Source organism: Semicossyphus pulcher, unplaced genomic scaffold (genome assembly GCF_022749685.1).
Source record: "Semicossyphus pulcher isolate SPU_LCO1_2020_fin unplaced genomic scaffold, fSemPul1.0.p SCAF_18, whole genome shotgun sequence".
NCBI lineage: Eukaryota > Metazoa > Chordata > Actinopteri > Labriformes > Labridae > Semicossyphus > Semicossyphus pulcher.
In genome coordinates, this window is record NW_027211691.1 from 21,672,415 (window position 1) to 21,691,542 (window position 19,128).

General features: G+C 40.9%; 1 protein-coding gene across 1 annotated transcript; it reads left to right on the plus strand.

The window, feature by feature from the left end:
• Positions 1 to 1,909: 1,909 nt before the first annotated feature.
• On the plus strand, positions 1,910 to 17,191 carry mbtps2 (membrane-bound transcription factor peptidase, site 2). The gene is made up of 11 exons (XM_069667382.1): positions 1,910 to 2,171; positions 4,036 to 4,184; positions 4,557 to 4,695; positions 5,477 to 5,580; positions 6,921 to 7,048; positions 9,530 to 9,648; positions 10,800 to 10,980; positions 11,805 to 11,911; positions 13,647 to 13,848; positions 14,295 to 14,370; positions 15,726 to 17,191. The coding sequence occupies exons 1-11, from the start codon at positions 2,097 to 2,099 to the stop codon at positions 15,946 to 15,948; spliced, it is 1,503 nt and encodes a 500-aa protein (XP_069523483.1). The 5' UTR covers positions 1,910 to 2,096; the 3' UTR covers positions 15,949 to 17,191.
• Positions 17,192 to 19,128: the final 1,937 nt, after the last annotated feature.

Consider the following 19,128-nt stretch of genomic DNA (forward strand, 5'->3'; position numbering starts at 1 on the left):
GCCCAGGTAGTAAAATGATGAACTCAAACTGCAGGCACGTTAAGTATTTCTGACTATGCAAATACAACCCACACACACACACACACACACACTGGTCTCACCTGTTGGTAGGGACAGCCCTACCTATTACTGATAAAGTCCTTCATAGCTGAATGTGTTTGTTGTTTTAGTAGCATATCATGGCTGAGTGCCAAGCTATGGCTTCTAGGTAGCTGAAGATTTGTGATGAGCTGCTGTGCCAAGCCTCATTAAAACAACATATGATGATGGAAGCTGCACTGACGTTTCTGTAGTCTGCAGGTAGGTCTGTGGAAAAATGGGTGATATGTTTTTCCTCTAGATGCAGAGGTGTGGACGTGACCTCAGGGATGACACTGAGGTAATTTCGGCCATTTTTAACTTCTTCAGTCACTATTTTATGTCTAAGACTTCAGTTTATGTTTTGGATAGCTGTACTTGGGGCTAGAATTGAGGTTACTATTTTAATTAGGTAATAGAAAACTCAGTCATGCTGTGATGACAGTCGAGACTAAATAAATTAACGCAGTCAGCTGAGTCATGAGTCCTCCTGCTGTGATTGTTTTCAACAGAGATCAAATAATAGTTTCACTGTCCGACAGTTCGTCCGTCTTGTCCGCAGTCAGCTGTTTACTTGGCAGGACGAAGGAAGTTTGAGGTCACGTGTACATGAGGGCATCTGTCCTGTTTGTCTGCTCGATCCGCTCATGTTGTCGCATCACAATAGAGAAGAGCCAGAAATATTTCACTTTCATTATGAGCATCTTTCTGACTGACTGACATTAAACAAATAGGTGTTACAGCATACATGAAAAATACAATGTTTTTACTGACACGCTGGAGGCTCTGTTTGACTTTAAATTGTCATAATATTAATGTGAACTGCATCCACATTTAAGGCCTAACCCACAAGTAGTTTTATGTTTCCTTGGTCCATTTATGGCTTAATGAGTCAGACTAGGAGCTTGTTTTCTTGTCCAACTGAGTCAGACCATCAACATTTATTGGTGTCCTTTTACTGTCTTGACCTTTTGGTTGGATGAAACCCAGTATCTGGATCCACACTCTAATTTTTTTTATTATTGCAGCTAAGCCAAGCAGCTAAGCAGCTGTGCAAACCCTGATCAATTTTTCTCTGCTCTAGTTTAAGGGCTAGTGTTGCCTTCAGGTTCTCTAAGTAAAGTCAAGTACAACATTATGCTTTACCCTCTGTTATTCTTTCATATTTAACATTATTTGGATGTAGAAGTAATCATTTTGCATTGTGTTAGTTTAGAAACAAAAGACAGCATGGAGTAAATGCATTAAACATAATCAGTATTGATGAAAATAAATTGTTTTGTTTTGTTTTGTTTTGTTTTGATAATAACGACAACAAAATATTATTTGATATACGAATGCATATTAAAACTTATTCTTAACACGAAATTCAGAATAATACAAAATAAAGATGAATGTGTTTCCGGATTTCTTTTTTTTTTTCCAAAGGACCAGGATGTAAAATCGTTTGGCTGTCAAGTTGGAATTTCCACACTTAATACTGCACTTGAAGGCAGCATATCTTAAAGCCACAGATGTAGCTGAAGTTGTGCACTAAGTTAGTGGGACAAGCAAGAAATTGTACTTTTTAAATGGTAAAGCATACATACAAACCTGAGATGCCTGAGCTATATGGATATAAAAATAGGTATCTTTTTTTTTTTTTAACTGATGAAAAACTTCAAAGTGTTTGAACTATTGTCAAAAGACCAGGGAAAGTCGTGCTTGCAAATATTTAGCATTCTCTAGTTGAACACTTTGTGGTGCTGGTTTTCCGTTTGGATCATGTAAAACAGACGAAGAAGAAGCGCAACCCGGAAGTTTGTCGCACAGTGCTGACGATTTATTTTCATTCAGAGCGGAGCATCTCTGAAGACAAACCCTTTTTTCTTTTGTTTTAAAAATTAAAATCTTAAGATTTAAACATAATGTTAAACATGAGTAACGGCGGATAGCAGCGTGTTAAGAAGCGGTCAGAGGGAGGGATGTAGACGGCGCAGGTTTCTTCATTCTGTCCTGGAAGAGTCTTTTGGTGCACCATGATCCCTGTGTCTCTGCTGGTGTTCGTGATGGCAGGATGGTGTGCTGTCTATCTTGCCGACACACTACTGAAGGTAAATATTTGTGATATTTTGAATGCGTAAGACAACAGTTAACACACAGAGAGAATTACAAAAGAGAACAGACGAAAAGTAAATTCGCTTTAAATAGACTGCAATAGCCACACACCCTGCCCTGTTTTGATTGAAGGCTGTTACTCCCACTTTCTCTCACGTGGAGCAACTTGTTTATGCAATTATCATGGTTCTGGTCATCATAGTAACCCACAGGAGAGACATTTGCATGTTACTAATGAGTTAAAGGCACTAAAGTAACCACCTGTACAGCTCAGCAGCCTGATTTGCGTTGACACACCCCACCTAAAAAACATGTTGAAACATTTTACGAATCTACTTTTTGTTATGTTGAGAAACACCAATAAAAAACAAGGTAGCTGGAATAAAACTGTTTTAAATCAGAATGATTTGAGGCACCACAAAATTTAAAACAAATGTATTATTGTTATTGTAAAATGAAGCAAGCTACAGTTACAAGAAATTGAACTGGATTAAGTATAACACTAGCTAACTGTCAAAAAGTAAAAGAACTGACAAACAAATCACACATGAAAGATTAACATTTCGCCTCGATAGAAAGTTACGACAACACAATACTTAATCAAGTCAACGCACGTCAGTAAAAGTAAAGCGTTAAAAACATAAAGGTTAGCCCAACCGTAAATTAACGGTTACGTAGAATATAATGTTAGCAACACATTTAATTAGCCTCAGGCAGCTTGTGTCATTGCTAACTTCGTTTGCCGGAAAGCTTTAGCATTATACAGCTAAAATAAACGAGTGTACAGATAAGACCACAGCTAACAGAGTTCTGAAATGCTAGTAAAAGCCTTTAACTAGCTAAAAAATATAACATATCAGCATGTCAACGGTTTATTTGAGCGCCCTGTCTACCAAAGTGGAGAAAGTATTTAAAGAAAGGGTTAGGAACAGTTATCCACTATCTATGTCTCCCTTCTCCTTAACTTTTTTTTTTAACTTGGAGAAATTATCCAATTAAATGGCCAGTTGACAGACTTCTGTATCTGTCAATAAAGGTCATGTTATAACGTGTGTTGCAAAGTTTAGCTTCAACCTTCACTGCTTGTCTGGTAACATAACCGAGTGTCGGGATCCCACAGTTTTCCCATCCTACGTGCTGATGCTTCAGGTCCTATTGTCTGTATTCTTTTTTGTCTTCTTAAATACTCAGTTTTTCAGTCCAGATGCTTATAAAAAAAACTGTAGTGCATCCTACCAAACAAGTCTTTGAGCATGTTTCTGTCGCTTGCTAGCAGGCGGAAATGATGAGCAGGTATTTTCCATAGACTATAAATAAATAAAGTATTTTCACGCAATGCCAAGTCAATGGAGGGCCTTGAGTTGCTTTCATCTCTGGTGTGGACGGGGCATTCATGCGTTCTGTCTATTTCTGTCCTGATTCCAAATTTGATAAAGGTGGTATTATTTCAGGAAATGTAAATTCCTCTGTAAGGTTAAACTGGCTAAGAAACATTTTATATGTTTTCTTTTTCAGAAGGCAGTACAACAAAAGCAGCAGGCAGGCAGTAATATAACTTTAGACAGTCGAAAAATTATGCTATGGATTTCTTTTACCTTAAGATAACATTAAAAAACATGTTTGTTACAGTAAGTACAACTATAAAAAGATTTGCTTACTATTTTTTTACCAGCCAAATTAAACGGATCCTTAGCGATATTGTGTTTAAATGAAATAAGGAATTTTGGACAATATATTATAAACTCTAAAATGTCAGTGTTGGTATAAGGCTCTTGTCACATCATACTGTATGTCCTTTATTTAATTGTCTGTTATTACACTCTTGAATTAGTTTTTCCACTTTTCCTTTGACTCCCTCAGATGTCGGTGACACATCGGATCAGCTATGAGTCATGGCTGGCGAGTCGAGGGCTGATGTTGTCTCCTTTCCACGTGAGATGGCAGACCACCATGTTCAACCGGCTGTTTGCGTACTGCGCCCGCATCAACCCACGAGCCCTCTACCTGTGGTGAGGACTCACTTTTAATTAACAACTTAACTAAACTGTTCCTGTGTCATTTTCATTTCTTTAACTCTGTCAGTATTTCTGGCGGCCATTTAAACACCATCTTTTTTGTGAGACGTCCCAGTTGGCCAACATAAGCTTATTTATGATGCTTAAGTGTAAATCCTATTTCTTTATTAATGCGCAAAAATAAACACATCTCGCAGGAGAGGTCAAGAAACTCTGTCCTCTTCCGTTGCAGTTTTCTTTCTGCTCTTGCATGCGAGTGTTTCTGTTGTTATCAGACACATTTATCACCTTTACAGGGCCCCAAAGTACGGCCAAATTGCACCTCTTAAAATGATTGCTCGATTGTGCCATTATTGCCTCCCCCAGGTTCAACAGTGGTCTGGTGTTTGGTATAGTTGCCATGGTGGGGTCAGTGGTGCTGCTGACAAAGACACTGCAGCAGACGCTCGCTCAGATGACCTCAAACAACCCTCGGATGGGAGGTCAGCAGGCCCTGCAGGTGGTGGTACGTACACGCTGAGCTGGACATTTATAAGCTTTATTAATAAGTCACACGAGGTCAATAACATTTAAATCCACTATATAGAGGAAGTTTTGTCCGTTTACAACATTAAAATGTTTGACTCGTGTTGTGTAAAGACAGGTTAGATTGTCATTGAGGTTTTTGCAGCATTTTACATCTCTTTTGGTTGTACAGGGTCGGAGATTAAGTGGAGTTTAAAGCTTAAATGTCCTTGAAAGTTCACACAAAGCAGGCGCTATTCAAATGAGGGGGCGAAAAATGGCCCCAATTATGTGAAGGGCTCTTATTTAGCATTTTCTCCTGTTCCCTTTTTATTCATGGAGGTGTCAAATAGCCGCGCATTAATGTGAGCACTATCCCCAGCGGACCACTGCAGGTGATTCATGGGAAGCTATTAGTAGGCCATTTATAACGGAGTGTTCAGCTGGGAGCAGCAGAAAAATGCACCACACAGCCCGACGTGGGAGGAAAGTGCCGACCACACAGAAACCACAGCTTCAGCAGAACATGGAACAATTATTAAGAAGAAGAAAACAAAAGAGGAGTGGAAAGAAAGGTTTAAATAAGGTTTTGCACTGTGGTTATCTTACACCTTGGTTTGATCAAATTTACTCCTATAAAGGCATAAAAAGATTAAAATGGTTTTAAAAAGGTGAATAATCCATGCAACAATAGGAAATGCCTGTTGAATTTCCTGTTTTGTTACTGATTCCGTCACACACAATGTGTTGCTCTTCTTTTCTGCTCCTGGGTGTGTCTTCAGGTCCCCGGTGTCAATCTGCCCACCAGTCAGCTGGCCTACTTCTTCATCGCCCTGCTGCTCAGCGGCGTTATACACGAGCTGGGCCACGCTGTGGCAGCATTGAGGTAACTTGCAAGTGCACACAGGTTGCTACAACACAATCTGTTACCATGATAACCGGCAGAGAAAGAGCGTCCAATGGCCATTAATGCAGGAAAATGGGAGGTGACCAGTGTGAGTCCATTTGAAAAAACAAGGTGGTTAAAGTGGATACTTTGGGATCTTTTCCAGCTGTTGCAAAAACAAAGGCGGCAGCTCCCTTATCTAAACTCCCTTTTACAAAGGGCTCTGTATTTTCTGATTTTATTTGTCATCATCATTTTGCGCCACAGATCATCTTTCTTAATCTTCATCTTTTCTTTATTTTAACAGTGGATGTGACTTTTGACTCAAAGGGGCCTTTATATCTTTTAAATGTTCTCATGTTTTCATGGGTTTCACATGTTTGGGTGTTTATTGTTCACAGTGAAAAAGTGAAAACTGCATAATTCCGTATTTTTCCAGAATGACATTTTTAAAAAGGTCGCCTCTGAAATGGGCCGTTCAGATCAGCTGCAGGTTTCTATGCAGAACCTTGCTTTCGCTGAAATCGACCAATCGTCATTCACCGTCATTCACCTCAGGCTGCCTTCTTGCTCTAGCTTGTCGAGTTTTGTTGTCAAGATTTCAACTTACTATTCTGACACCTCCTGGTGATTCTGGCTTGTACATATATGGCCGAATATCTGATCCTAGAGCAGCCATGTTTTCTTAAACTTTGGAGTGACAGCGCAGTGCGGCCGCTTCCCCATGAGGGATCGCACACGCACAACTGCTTGTTGGTTTCAGAAGGAAGGAGAGGCTCTAAAAAATAATTTAATTAATTATTAATTAATTAAACATTACCAACGTGATTCAAAAATACATTAGAATAATAGGAAATTCATTGCAGAGCTAAAATATGTCCCCATTAAGTTTTTTTTACAGCCACCAAGATCAACAGGAAGTTCAACGAGATGAAACAGGAAATGGTCCAAACAAAAACTATAATAATTAAATCAAATTAAATTAAGTATCGTAGTTTTTTACAGCATAAAAAGTCAAGTTTAATTAAGATATAGACCCAACAAAAACATCTGCTAAAGATGTAAATTCACATTGTTTCTGGTACTATAGACATACAGCTTTGTCATTCGCTTTATATAGTTTGTAAACTAGTTTTTGCACACAGGTGGTTTTTAGGAGATTTGCTTGTAAATGTTGATATTACTCAACCTGGTTTGGTGCCATTTTGTCCCTTGTTCAAGTGGACTTTCATCTCTAAGTAGAAAAAAGCGTCGTTATGCATCCCTTCAATAAAAGGCTGGTTTAAAATATGAGAGTTTTAGTGCCTGTTGTAATATTATTTATTTTCTCCCCCCCGCAGGGAGCAGGTGCGAGTGAACGGCTTCGGCATGTTCGTGTTTGTGGTGTACCCCGGTGCGTTCGTGGACCTCTTCACCACACACCTCAACCTCGTGTCTCCCACTCAGCAGCTCCGCATCTTCTGTGCTGGTAAGACTTTTTAATCCAGCGATGTTTTAATTTCTCCGTATGGCAGAGATGATAATCCAGATTTTCTTTTTTCTCTGCTAATGTGATCACAGCTATTAATCACACTCATTTTGAGCATTTTGTTAAATGCTCGTTTCTGTTTTGCCGGTAAAGGTCACCCTGAGGTCTTTAATTTCTGAGCACCAGGCAGCTGCTTCACATCAAATTATTTCAGTCTGCAATTAAGAAAATTAGATTTTAATGAATTGATTGCTTGGGCTGGCAGTTATTCACGCATGGATGCGAGGATAAATGTCTCCTATGGTGGCCTGTAGGAGACATGAGGGGGAGCCAGTTAAAGCCTGATCATTTTTAATGCAGTCTGGTAAAGAAGAAGGAAGCGGCTGTGATTGGAAAGCAGTGAGGAGGGCGGGTTAAATCAGCAGAAAAAATGATTTTATTATTCATATATATAACAACTGCAAATAAAAATGACAATAATATAAAAAGTTAATAAATCAGTAGTGAAAGACGGGCTCGGATCTTTTACTTGATGGAAGTAGCAACACGTTTTAGAAATAGAACTAGAGGTGAAGTTAAAGTCCAGCATTCAGAATTTCACTTTAGAGTATTAGCAGCACAATCGACTTAAATCGACCTGAAGTACCAAAAATAATCGTACTTATTATGCAGAATTGATGTTACCTCACATGATTATAATTGTTCACTTGTGTTTGCTAATGTAGCACGCTAAGGCCCTGTGTCCACATAGCTCCTTTTTCTGAGCGTCAGCGTCTTCAGAAAGGCGCTGGTGTCATCACCGACGTTTTTTTTAAGCAACCAATCAGATGGGGCGCAACTCGTCACCCTGGTTACTACCAAACATGGAGGAGCAACTTGTTTTAGCCGTTCACAGAATCACAATAGAGACTGAAAAGCCCGTTTGTGGGAGCAGATTGGCCGGACACTAAATGTTGCTGCTAAGTGTTTGTGCTTTTATCGCCCTATGCGTTGTTAGCTGTGTAGTTATTTAAACTTACTGTTGTCATGGAAACAAAACCCATGTGCAGCGTTTTTTCTCTCATCGCACCAGCGCTCCTTTCTGCCAGGAAAAGGCGCTACGTTTTGTCTTTACGTTGCTGCAACAACTTAATCTATCTTATCTCATCTTAACACTTAAACTAGCTCATGTAGCATGCTAATGCTAATTTAAGGTGGTATGATAATTTAAAAAGCACACGCACCTTCATGTCAGTTGTTTTTATTTTAATAAGTTAGACTTGTCTACTATTGTGTAATTTCTTCAGATAACACATTAATGAAAGGTTTATACATAAACAGTTGTTCATTATATTTATCATTAGTAAAGAGGAATCATCTGTGTCTAATGGAAAACCAACAAACTCTCCATGTAGGACGCTTCTTGTCAGCATGTTTGTCAGAGAAGCGCAGACGTTCTCCTCCAGAATCAGGGACGTGGATGTCAAGATAATTTGGTGTTTAGGGACTCTAAACTCCCTGCAGACACTCGTGTGTCAGCTGGCTGTCAAAGTGTGTAAGAGCACGACACACATGATGAACTGGGACTTTCTCTGTGCTGTTTGGAGCCTTTAGAGGGCGGCACAGAGCTACTTTACACGCAACTGTATCTTTAACTAGATAGCATATTCCTCAAGGCTTTTCTTCCGCTTAATATGACAAGTAAATAACCGGGGTGGGTGACTGCAGGCACCGAACCGAGACATCCAATCAAGTCATGTGACACACCAGACATAGAGAGAGAGAGAGTGAGAGAGAGAGAGTGTTCCCATCAGGGGAGTGGTGACATAACGGCATGCTGGGTTTATTTATCCGTCTCTCTCTGTCTGTCCACAGCAGAGATGGTTCTGTGCGCAGGGGGGTCTCTCACATAACATGTTTATTATTTAATCCTGTAGAGAGGTGATGCAACTTTAATAGTTTGTTTACTGTAGAATGTCATATGGAGAATGTATGCACCCTGTAGGCCCACGTTTTAAAACATTCAGGAAGTATTTACCCACAGAAAACAAAGCATTTCCTCAAACTAACTTTTATTTTCTCCTCACCAGAGACCTTGTTTAACCTGTTGCTTAATTCTCCTGTCATCACATGTTTTTATATTCTTCAGGAAAATAAGACCTAACAGTTTGTGGCTTGACCTGAAGAGACGTTGAGAAATTTCCCTCATGTGGTTTTGGGAGACTTACTGTTTCATCTTGCATAATTTAAATGGTATAGAGAGTTATTTTTAGCGAGCAGTGGTTACTGTTTTTCCACGACATCCTACAGAGCGAATATGTGGAGAACATGCAGAATTACAGCGGACAGTTTAGTGCTCTTACTGTCGGCTTTCAGTGTAACACAAGTTGTTCTGTTTACAGTTTTTTAAATCAATAAGCAGCTTATCTTAACAAATCTAAATATAAACTGACGATCTAAAAGTAAGTAAATGTTTAAATGTTTGTGGTGTTTTCTGTCTAGGAGTGTGGCACAACTTTGTTCTGTGTGTGGCTGCGTTGGCCTTCCTCTTCCTGTTGCCCATCCTTCTGTTTCCAGTGTATTACACCGGGGCTGGGGCGCTGGTCACGGATGTTATCCAGGTCAGTGCAGCAGCCTATTATTATAATGTATTATAATTAGAATGTATTATAAGTGTGAATAAACCTTTTATGTTCATCTATTTAAAGACCGGCTCCAGTCATGTTTTAAGACAAGTGCTCTGCTTGAAACAATAAATTGTGTCTGATGTGTTTTTTCTGCAAAATCCTCCACAGGCGTCTCCTCCTTCTCCCTCATTAAAAACTCATGAATCTGCATAGGCCCCGCCCACTATGCAAATTCCCAACCGCCCCCCTGTCACGAAAACAAAACACGTCTCTGCCATCGTTTAGTGCAGGGGTGGCCAACCCTGCTCCTGGAGAGCTACCTTCCTGCATGTTTTAGGTTTCTCCGCGCTCTAACACACCTGATTTGAATGATCTGTTCGTTATCAACCAACTGAAGCGTCTCAGGGGATTGATGATGAGCAAAACATTCAAATCAGGTGTGTTAGAGTACGGAGAAACCTAAAACATGCAGGAAGGCAGCTCTCCGGTAGCAGGGTTGGCCACCCCTGGTTTAGTGCCAACTTGGTGAAACATTAGCGTTAGTAGTCAGTAGTGAGTTTGCAAGAATGACATTGACGGTTACAGCTGGCTCGCGCGTCACCGAAGTGGTTGCCATAGGTTACACATCATGATACCTATAGCTTCACCCCGTCCATTAACGGGATTGGCTCCTTAGGTTTGTGACGTCTCAAACCTGCCAATGTGAAAACGTGTTGTTCAGCCTGTCCTTGGTACACTGCAGTTTAAAAGCAGACAGGCCCAGCCATGGAGATGTTGTCCCTGATACGTCTCGTAGCACATGAAGAACACCACATGGAGATGTTTACAAGGTTAAACACTTGATTTTCACTGGACGGGGGCTTTAAATATCTATTTATTTTCTGTCTTTTGTGCGACAAACTGGAGCTGGATCTTCTTTGTTCTGTCATAAAGAAGTCGCTGCTTTACGACTATATTATGTTTTCAAATGTCACAGTAATAAACATCCCTTATTTATGTGGGCTTGGTTGACGGGGCATGACATTTTATAAAGTGTATTCAATCACTGTCCCAACCTAAAGCAAATTTGCAGGATTCAAACATAAAACCAACAGATTTTATATCATGTTGATCTTTTTCAACCAATTCTCGTGTCTTTGGAGCAGGGCTCTGCTGCCGACGGTCCCCGGGGTCTGTCGGTCGGGGACATCGTGACGGGGCTGGAGGACTGCCCGGTCAGGGGGGTAGAGGACTGGAGCAGCTGCCTGTCTCACCTCTCTTACACCCCGCAGACAGGATACTGTGTCCCCGTCACCAGCCTGCAGCCCAGCTGGGCCCACGGACGAGGTGAGAGTGCACTGAGGGCACCCAAAGGTCCTTTATAAACATCCGCACAGACATCTTTAAAGTTCTGGTTGAATAAAAAGGCTTTTTAATCAGAGGAGGTCGTTTTTTAAAACTTCTTTTTGTAAGTATAACTCAGCAGAGAACCTTTCATCCACAATAGAGATGTAATTCTTTTCTTTTCTGCTTTGTCATTTTGCTGATTTATTTTGCCAGTGAAAAATCAAATCAGGTCAAACGCACAGAGCCCCAGCGGGGGCTGTGATTGGTCAGCTGTAAACTGGTGTTGTGTGTGAGGTCAGAGCTCAACTGCTGCTCAATCACAGCTCCTGTTGCTTCTCTGGGGTCTGTAATTATTCCAGTGGCACGCTCCTTCATGTCAAATATTTTAATAACTTTTTCAAAAACATTTTGGGTTTTTTTTTTCCGAAATTGTCCTCTCTGTGACGGTCTTCAACTCTTTGATTGTGCTGCTGTGTTACTTTGATGATTTATAAAGATTCAGGTTATATCAGGAGTACGTGTGTGAGCATGACAGGGCAGTGTCTTTGTGCTTCTAGTTACTGCTTTTTTCCACAATGCGAGGACTCACCAGGATAATCTCACTTGTGTCATAAAGTGTGTGATACTCTGTCTTTATCTAATCATGTGGTGTGACCAACTGAGGTTCTGAGACAGCGCAAACCTTAGTGACATAAATCTTTAAGTGTGACGGGACATGTTTTGTTTTTTCACTTATCTAATCAGCTTGTGTTTCTCGCTCTCCGTCCATTAATCTTTTTTTATTCGCTCTTGTTCATCTCTCTGTTTTTGTCTCGCTCTTTCAGCTTTTAAACGTTTGGACGGCACGATGGACTGCTGCAGCAACAACAGCCTGACAGACCTCTGTTTCTCTTACATGAACCCACAGGGCAAGAACAGCAAGGAGAGAGAGGTGACACACAAGCACACGCACATGCACACACACAGGCTGGGACTATTTGTGAGTGCGTCATCATGTGAGCAGGTTTCCAACCCTTTCAGACAGCCAGGCATATTTTTACTTCTTCCTTTATTTAATTCAGTTCCTTTTATTTCTATTTTGTGGTTCTCTGTTTGCAACTTCACAAGATGAATGCACAAAAAGACCAGTTATAAATATACACAAAACCCAAATTTAACATTATATTCTCATTATTAAAGTCGAGGTGAAATGAAAAATGTCATTTTAATCCTTTTAGATCACATCCCCGGTAATATTGTGCATCTATTTGACAATATAGGCAAAAAAAATACAGAAAATCAATTTATTCGTATTCTTATATCAAAATCCAATCATTTTTTCTTCCGGTCAAACTAAATTTCACACGTGCTTACGTAAGTTAGCACCAAACAATTTCAACCAATCAATCTGCAACATTTAGCCGCAGAGCACCAAGAACGCTCGGTCAGTTAGCTAGCTACTGCGCTGTGGAGAACGTCTGTCTACGCCCACTTCTCAACGATCAAATCAAATCCCTCTAATAATATGTCCCGCCTGCACGTCCTGATTCACTCGGAAATACGTCACGATACGGAAGCTAGATACTCTCGCTTCAGCTCGACTTTAAGCAAGTAAAATTCAACAAATGTTTTTCTGTTAGATTTCCTCTCAATACACTTATGCTTTGCTAATAGTGCACTTCCTGTATGTACATTTTGTGCTTTTTAAAGCAGGTCAGGGTCCCGGAAAAAGACAGCAAACAAGATAACCAGTGAAACATTAAAAATGGTCCATCATGAATAAATATGGATGGGAAAAAAAACAGGATAGCACCTTTTAAAGGGTTGAATGTACAAGAAATAAATAGACAATGTCAGGAAAGGTTTAATAAATGAAATTTAAATTGCTTTAAAAGCTTGACTGTAGAGAACAAATCTAAAGTATCAAAAAGATTTATTAAGTGTGAATAAAAATGAAGGAATAAAAGAAATATTGATGATGAATAAAATAAGTATAAATATTAAAGAGGGGGTCTTATGCTGTTTCACATTTTAAGACGTATATATAATGTGACAATGTTGGATGTGCAGACTAAACGTGGGTGAAGCTTCAAATCTGTTGGTAAAAGTATGTTGGAGTAATCCCCAGGCCTCTCAGCTCAGTTTTGTGACATCACAAAGTGCAGCCTCAGCAGGCTTCGGAGAGCTGGCCAATCAGAAGAAAGCGGGCTTGGAGGGGCGGGGTTTCTTAAAGGGGCGGAGCTGACTGAGTCGTTTCAGGCAGAGGCTGTATGAGGGCCTGCACAGAGCACCAGAGTTTTTTTAACTAAATTATGCTAAGCTACTCCGCAGGTATCACAGAGTGAAATATAAAGGTTGAAATTAGCATAATACCCCCCCTTTAAAAACATAGAATTATAAAACACTACATGCAGAACAGTCTAAATGGATGTATGCATGTTAAGGGTTAAAAACATCAATACTCTCAGTTCCTCTCGGATCCTTTTTCATGCTCATTACACCTGAAAGCATTTCTGAGAGGTAGCCTGGTCCAAGGCCATGTCGTGCCTCATGAATCGTGCAATAATAACAGAAAATGTGTTCGGCTTATTAAGTTAAAGACTTCCAAAACGTGGTAAACGTGTAGTAACTTCTCTCTGACTCTTACTCTCTTCTATCTCACTCCCTCTGTGACCCTGTGTCTGCAGTACGCCTGCATGCCCGTGCGTAAGATGGTGACTGGGACACGAGTGTGTCGCACCGATGAGGACTGCGCCGCACACTCCCACGCTGCCGCCAGCGTTTGCGTCACTCCCTCCCTGGAGAACCAGACGCGCTTCATCCGTGTCACACACCCGCCTAACACACACATGCTGTTCGTGGGGTATCCGCCGCACCTCCAGTACGCTGGTACGTACAGTGTGCTATGTTGCTCTATTCTCCCTTCCTCTGAAGGATGTGTGTATGTTGTTATTTTAAAAGCAAAATGAATTCACAAAATAACAAAAAATATGAGGTTAAGTTTCTAAATTCTTCTACAAAGTTAGATATGATGTTTCTTTTCTTCCTTCTCCTTGTAATTTCAGTGTAAGAGTTGCAGCATGATACTTTTACCACACGAGAAGGAGGCACAATCGTGTTTCTGCAATGTCCTTATAATTACTGTTTATTCTGAGCCGACTCTCCAGTCCTGAGTGCTGTGCAATAACCGTGCAGGAAGAGGCTTGTTCTGTTGCCTGCTGCTGTCTCAGACCTCCACAGAAGCGCTGAACTGATAAAACCTCCACAACCACACAGTGTTTGTAGTAATTTCTGCAGCTTGATCCTAACACCTCCTGTGTTTCGTCTCCTCCCAGTGAGTTTGACCAACTTCATCCCCCGCTTTGGTTTCCTCCACCTGGATCTGCCCGTCTTCTTGGAGACCTTCTGCAAGTATCCTTTCATGTTTAAAGCACTAAAGACTTAATCAGATGATGGATGCACGAGGAGCCGGCTTTCTAAATGGGAAATTCTGCTCTTCTGTCAAAGTCACTGACGTAAAATTTAAACAAATGATGTTTTTAAAGGACAGAAGTCAAATTTACGTCTCTGGTTGACAAAGCACCGTCTGTACTGTCTTACTATTTAACTCAATTTCTTCTTCAAAATTGATACCTTCGACAGCAGGAACTTTCCCCAGGAACTAGGAACCTTTTGAGGAACTCTGCGCGTTTCGATAGAAGGAGCCAGGGTCTAAATTTAGTTCCGGGGTAATTGATTCATCCCTTGAATGGGGTGGTACTTTCTAAAGGTCCAGGAACTTTCAGGGCGGGGCCTGCTGTGCTGATCGTTTCTGATTGGTCGAGTATTCGCAGCGTTTTATTTCATCCGCCATGTTTAAAAGACTGCAGCTGCAAGCTCACTGTTACAACGTGCTTTGAGATGGAGTCAGAGAAGAAAGCCAACATTCAGGTCGATTCAGTGAATCTATTTGGATTGCAATAAAGCAAAAACAGCACAAGTTGAATCTCCTCCGTGCTAACTGTAGTGTCGCACAAATGATGATAACGGCCCGTTCGTCGCGTTTTATGGCGTCATCTTTGTTGTGTGGCCTTCATCTTCTTCTTACCGCCACCTACTGGACTGGCCGTGTAGTGCAGTGAATTTTAATGCTTCTCAATATGTCATTGGCCTGCTTTGCATAATCTTCCTTGGACTTTAGGCCGATGTGGAAACACAGACAACAATGGGCCACAGGAACCATTAAGTTCCGTGAAGAGAAGTTCCTTTAGCAACACAATTCTTCCTGGTCTTTGAACTTACTCTAATGTCTCCTTTTTTAGCATGTAATCATTTTGCCAAACAGTCAAGAGGCACTTCACCAGTCTGATGACTGCAGGTCCGAGCACGATCAGCTGAATGCGACCCTTCATTGCATATAGATGTGAACATTTCTGATTGCTCCGCTGCAGCATTTTTATGTCGGCTAGCACTGCATCTCTTTTCTTGGTGTTTCAATGTCTTGTGGGGATTTTTGTTAGGCTTATTTGAGTCACTGAACATGACCTCTCTGATGTCCAAATATGGTCATCTCTGGCTTCCAAAAAACAACATGGCACTGACCAAAATGTCAAACTAGAGGTCAAAATTGTAGACCACAACCAACCACTTTTAAAAATACATTCTATGCTAATACACCACAAAATCAATTCAGTCGTGTTCTTGTCTTTCAACAAACTATTGGGTTGAACTAGAATAAGCGTGTGCGTCATGATGTGTGTGTTTCCTTTAACCCTCCTGTCCCTCAGATACGTGGTGTCCCTCTCTGGAGCGTTAGCGGTTGTAAACTCTGTGCCGTGTTTCGCTCTCGACGGTCAGTGGATGCTGAACGCCCTGCTGGAGGCCACGCTCGTCTCTGTGGTAACTGACCGGCAAAAGCGAGAGCTGATTGGTTTCTTCCTGCTGCTGGCGGGCAGCGCCCTGCTGGCAGCCAACGTGGCTCTGGGCCTGTGGATGGTCACGGCGCGGTAACCACAGCGGCTGGCCGCACTGGTAGGACAGAAACTAAATGAATAAACCTCCACCAGGACTGAGATTCGCTCTCTCAGGATGTGTTTGACACGTGTGGACCATTAGACTGTGAACACACAGGGAACAGACTGCAGCACCCGGCAGTACTGCCCAATTAATAGAGACTGTTAGGCGGAATATTGCTCTGCCTCTAAGGCTTTACCGGACCACCAGGAAAAACAACAACAACCTTCTTCCACCTTGTTGCCGCCATATGCTCCAAAGCACATACACAAATAAACGATGCACTTGCTGTAAAGCACTGTCCTACAACTCTGTTTACAAAGGCTACACACTCTCTCCAAATATTCATGTCTGTAATGTTTGTGTTTGGGAGAAGACAGTGTTGGTTTTTAAAGGTTTGAGTGGCGATGGCTTCAGTGTGTTGCAGAGAGGACAAAATTAATTCAAGACAAAGTAAAACAAAACCTTGATTTATCCGCGGATGCCTGGCCATACCTTCGACTGTGATCACTGTTGGAAAAACGTTGCTACCTAATAATCATGTTTTCAAAGAAACGCCTCCTCATAACCAAATATACAATTATTAAATACATAATGGACTCCTAGACATTTCTTTTCAAGCTGTTTATCCTACACGTTCATTCTTTCAGGGCCAGTCTCTTTCTCCGCTGTGGGGATTGTAGTGGGGGAAAAGTTTCGAATGAACTTTTTCTCAAATTTTAAGTCTTTATCGTGTTTTCCTTTCACTCTGTGCTTCGTGAAAACTGTGGAATAAAGGACTCATTTTTATTGAAGAGCTCCCTGTGAAGCTGTTAATTAATACGATTATTTGTTCTGTTTATCAGTTCTATTATACCCCATCGGTGTAAATGGCTTATACTATATCATCAACCTCCTCCAAGATTACAGCCCCTCCCGCACCCTCTGCTCAGCCTCTGCTGGACTATTAACCCTCCCCACATCGCTGCTCGGCACCCAGACTATGGAACTCCCTCCCCCCACACATAAGACAGTCAGACTCCATCACAACATTCAAATCCAAACTCAAAACCCACCTGTTCAAACTGGCATATTCGCACTGTGCACTACACTTGTTTTAGGTTGATGTCTGGTTTTAATAATGTTCGATGTTTTATTTTATGCTTTTCTCTGTAAGGTGACCTTGGGTGACTTGAAAGGCGGCATCAAATAAAATGTATCATTATTATTATTATTATTATTATATTTGAGTAGGAAACCATATCTGGTAATGTTTTGTGTATCATGAGGGAATGAAAGGTCAAAATAAGAATTTCTGGAACAACTTTGAAACTCCTCTGGGAATGAAAAATGAAAATGTTGTCAGATTAATTTGGTCAGAGAGACCCAGCACACATTGTTGGGCTGACACATGTGAATAATGACATTCTTTAGAGGTCCAGTCACGTCAATGGAATATAGATGGGAACCCTTCTGGTAGATAAAGAAAGCTCATTTGTACACTTTACTTGAAAGCCCTGTTAACAGTAGTAGTTGTAAGCAGATTAAAGTGTTTATTGTTGAATTTGCCAATACCAAAAACTCACAAAATAGAAAATGACTGCTGTAATAATGTAAATTGTACATTCATAGGAAGTTTTAACTGTTGACAAAGTAGCTTGGTCTGTCTTCTGATTAGGAGGTTAACGTAAAGGGTCTCCCAAAATGTGAAGTTCCCCGAACATACTTTTGATTTCTATCGTAAGGTTCATCCCATGGGGAACATGAAGATCCTTAAAAATGTCTCGCAAAGTTGTCGAGACATTTCATCGTAAACCAAGAATGTCGATCTGGGGGTTGTGCTAGAGGAAGAGTCCTTTGCCTACAAGAAGCAGTGGGGCTCATCCTCTGGGGAACATCAGTGTCATTCAAAATTTCCCAACATTTTATCTCAAAGTTACCAGACATTTTTTGGTTTGCAATTTAATTTAAGTTATTAATGGTGTTTAAGGAACGCATGTTCAGGTTTCAAGTCATATCCACATCCAGATACATAATGCAGAATGGACATGAAGTTAACATTGACTTAGACATATCTTTTCCCTTTAACAATTGATGGAAAAATAGGAAGATTTTTTTGGTTTGGAAAAGGTATTTAATTTTCCGGAGGTGTGGTTTTCCTCTTGGGAGCCGGCACCTTACTAATTTTATACTCCCGGCACGTTGGCACATTGTCTTCCATACTCGCTGAAACAAAAGCAGGTATGCGACGCTTTTAGAACCAGCTCCAGACTGTAGGTTAATTTTGTGTTTTCATTGAGCCATGCAGTGATTATTTTCCCTCAGTGCGTGAGTGGGAGAGATGACACATTGTAATTTGAAAGGGTGTTTCCCACAGACATATAAATAGTGAACGGCCTTCAGCTTAGCCACAGAGGTGTGTTTACCTAAGATGAGCAGACACCTTCGTCAGCAGCTCCAAATTGTTGCCTTTTAGAGACTTTATCAATGAATTATTAGGTGAGTATGTGGAAGGAGGAGACCCTGTTGCATGCAGGAGTTTGCTTCTGTCATGCGTGTATGTTTGTGTTCAGATAATGCATTTCAAATCTGTTTTTTTCCCTCCTAATCTATGCTATAAGATTGCTTATATGTCCTTGCATGCGTGTTTCGCTTGCTTATCTTGTGCTAATGACAGCCTGGAGGGATGTTTGGGTAAACAGACATGGGAGGATGATGAAAAGGAGGTGAAAGAGAGGACAGAAAGGAGGCATATTCTGCTTCATATTGAGAGATGGGCCCTAGAATTAACTTGATGACCTCCTCTATGTTGGGACTTAATCATAATCTATAGCCAGACTAGCAGCTCTGTGAGGCTCTACTGCCCAGCGGCACTTAGAGCGAAGTAGTCTCAGAAGCATGCTAACATTCTCAACAACGTTTGCACGTTTAGCAGGTATATTGTTTACCAAGTTAACTTTCTTGTTTCAGAGTGTTAGCATGCTAACATTTGCTGATTAGCAATGATGGCGCAACGTGAAAGTGATCACAGTTAATCTTCTGGGGACCATGAATGGCTTCACCAAATTCTAAGGCGATCCATCCAATAATTGATGAGATATTTCAATAAAAAACAGAAATGTCAACCTCTTGGGGGCACCAGAGGAAAAGTCATTCAAATACATCATCTGGGAACCACAACGTTTCATGCTAAAACAA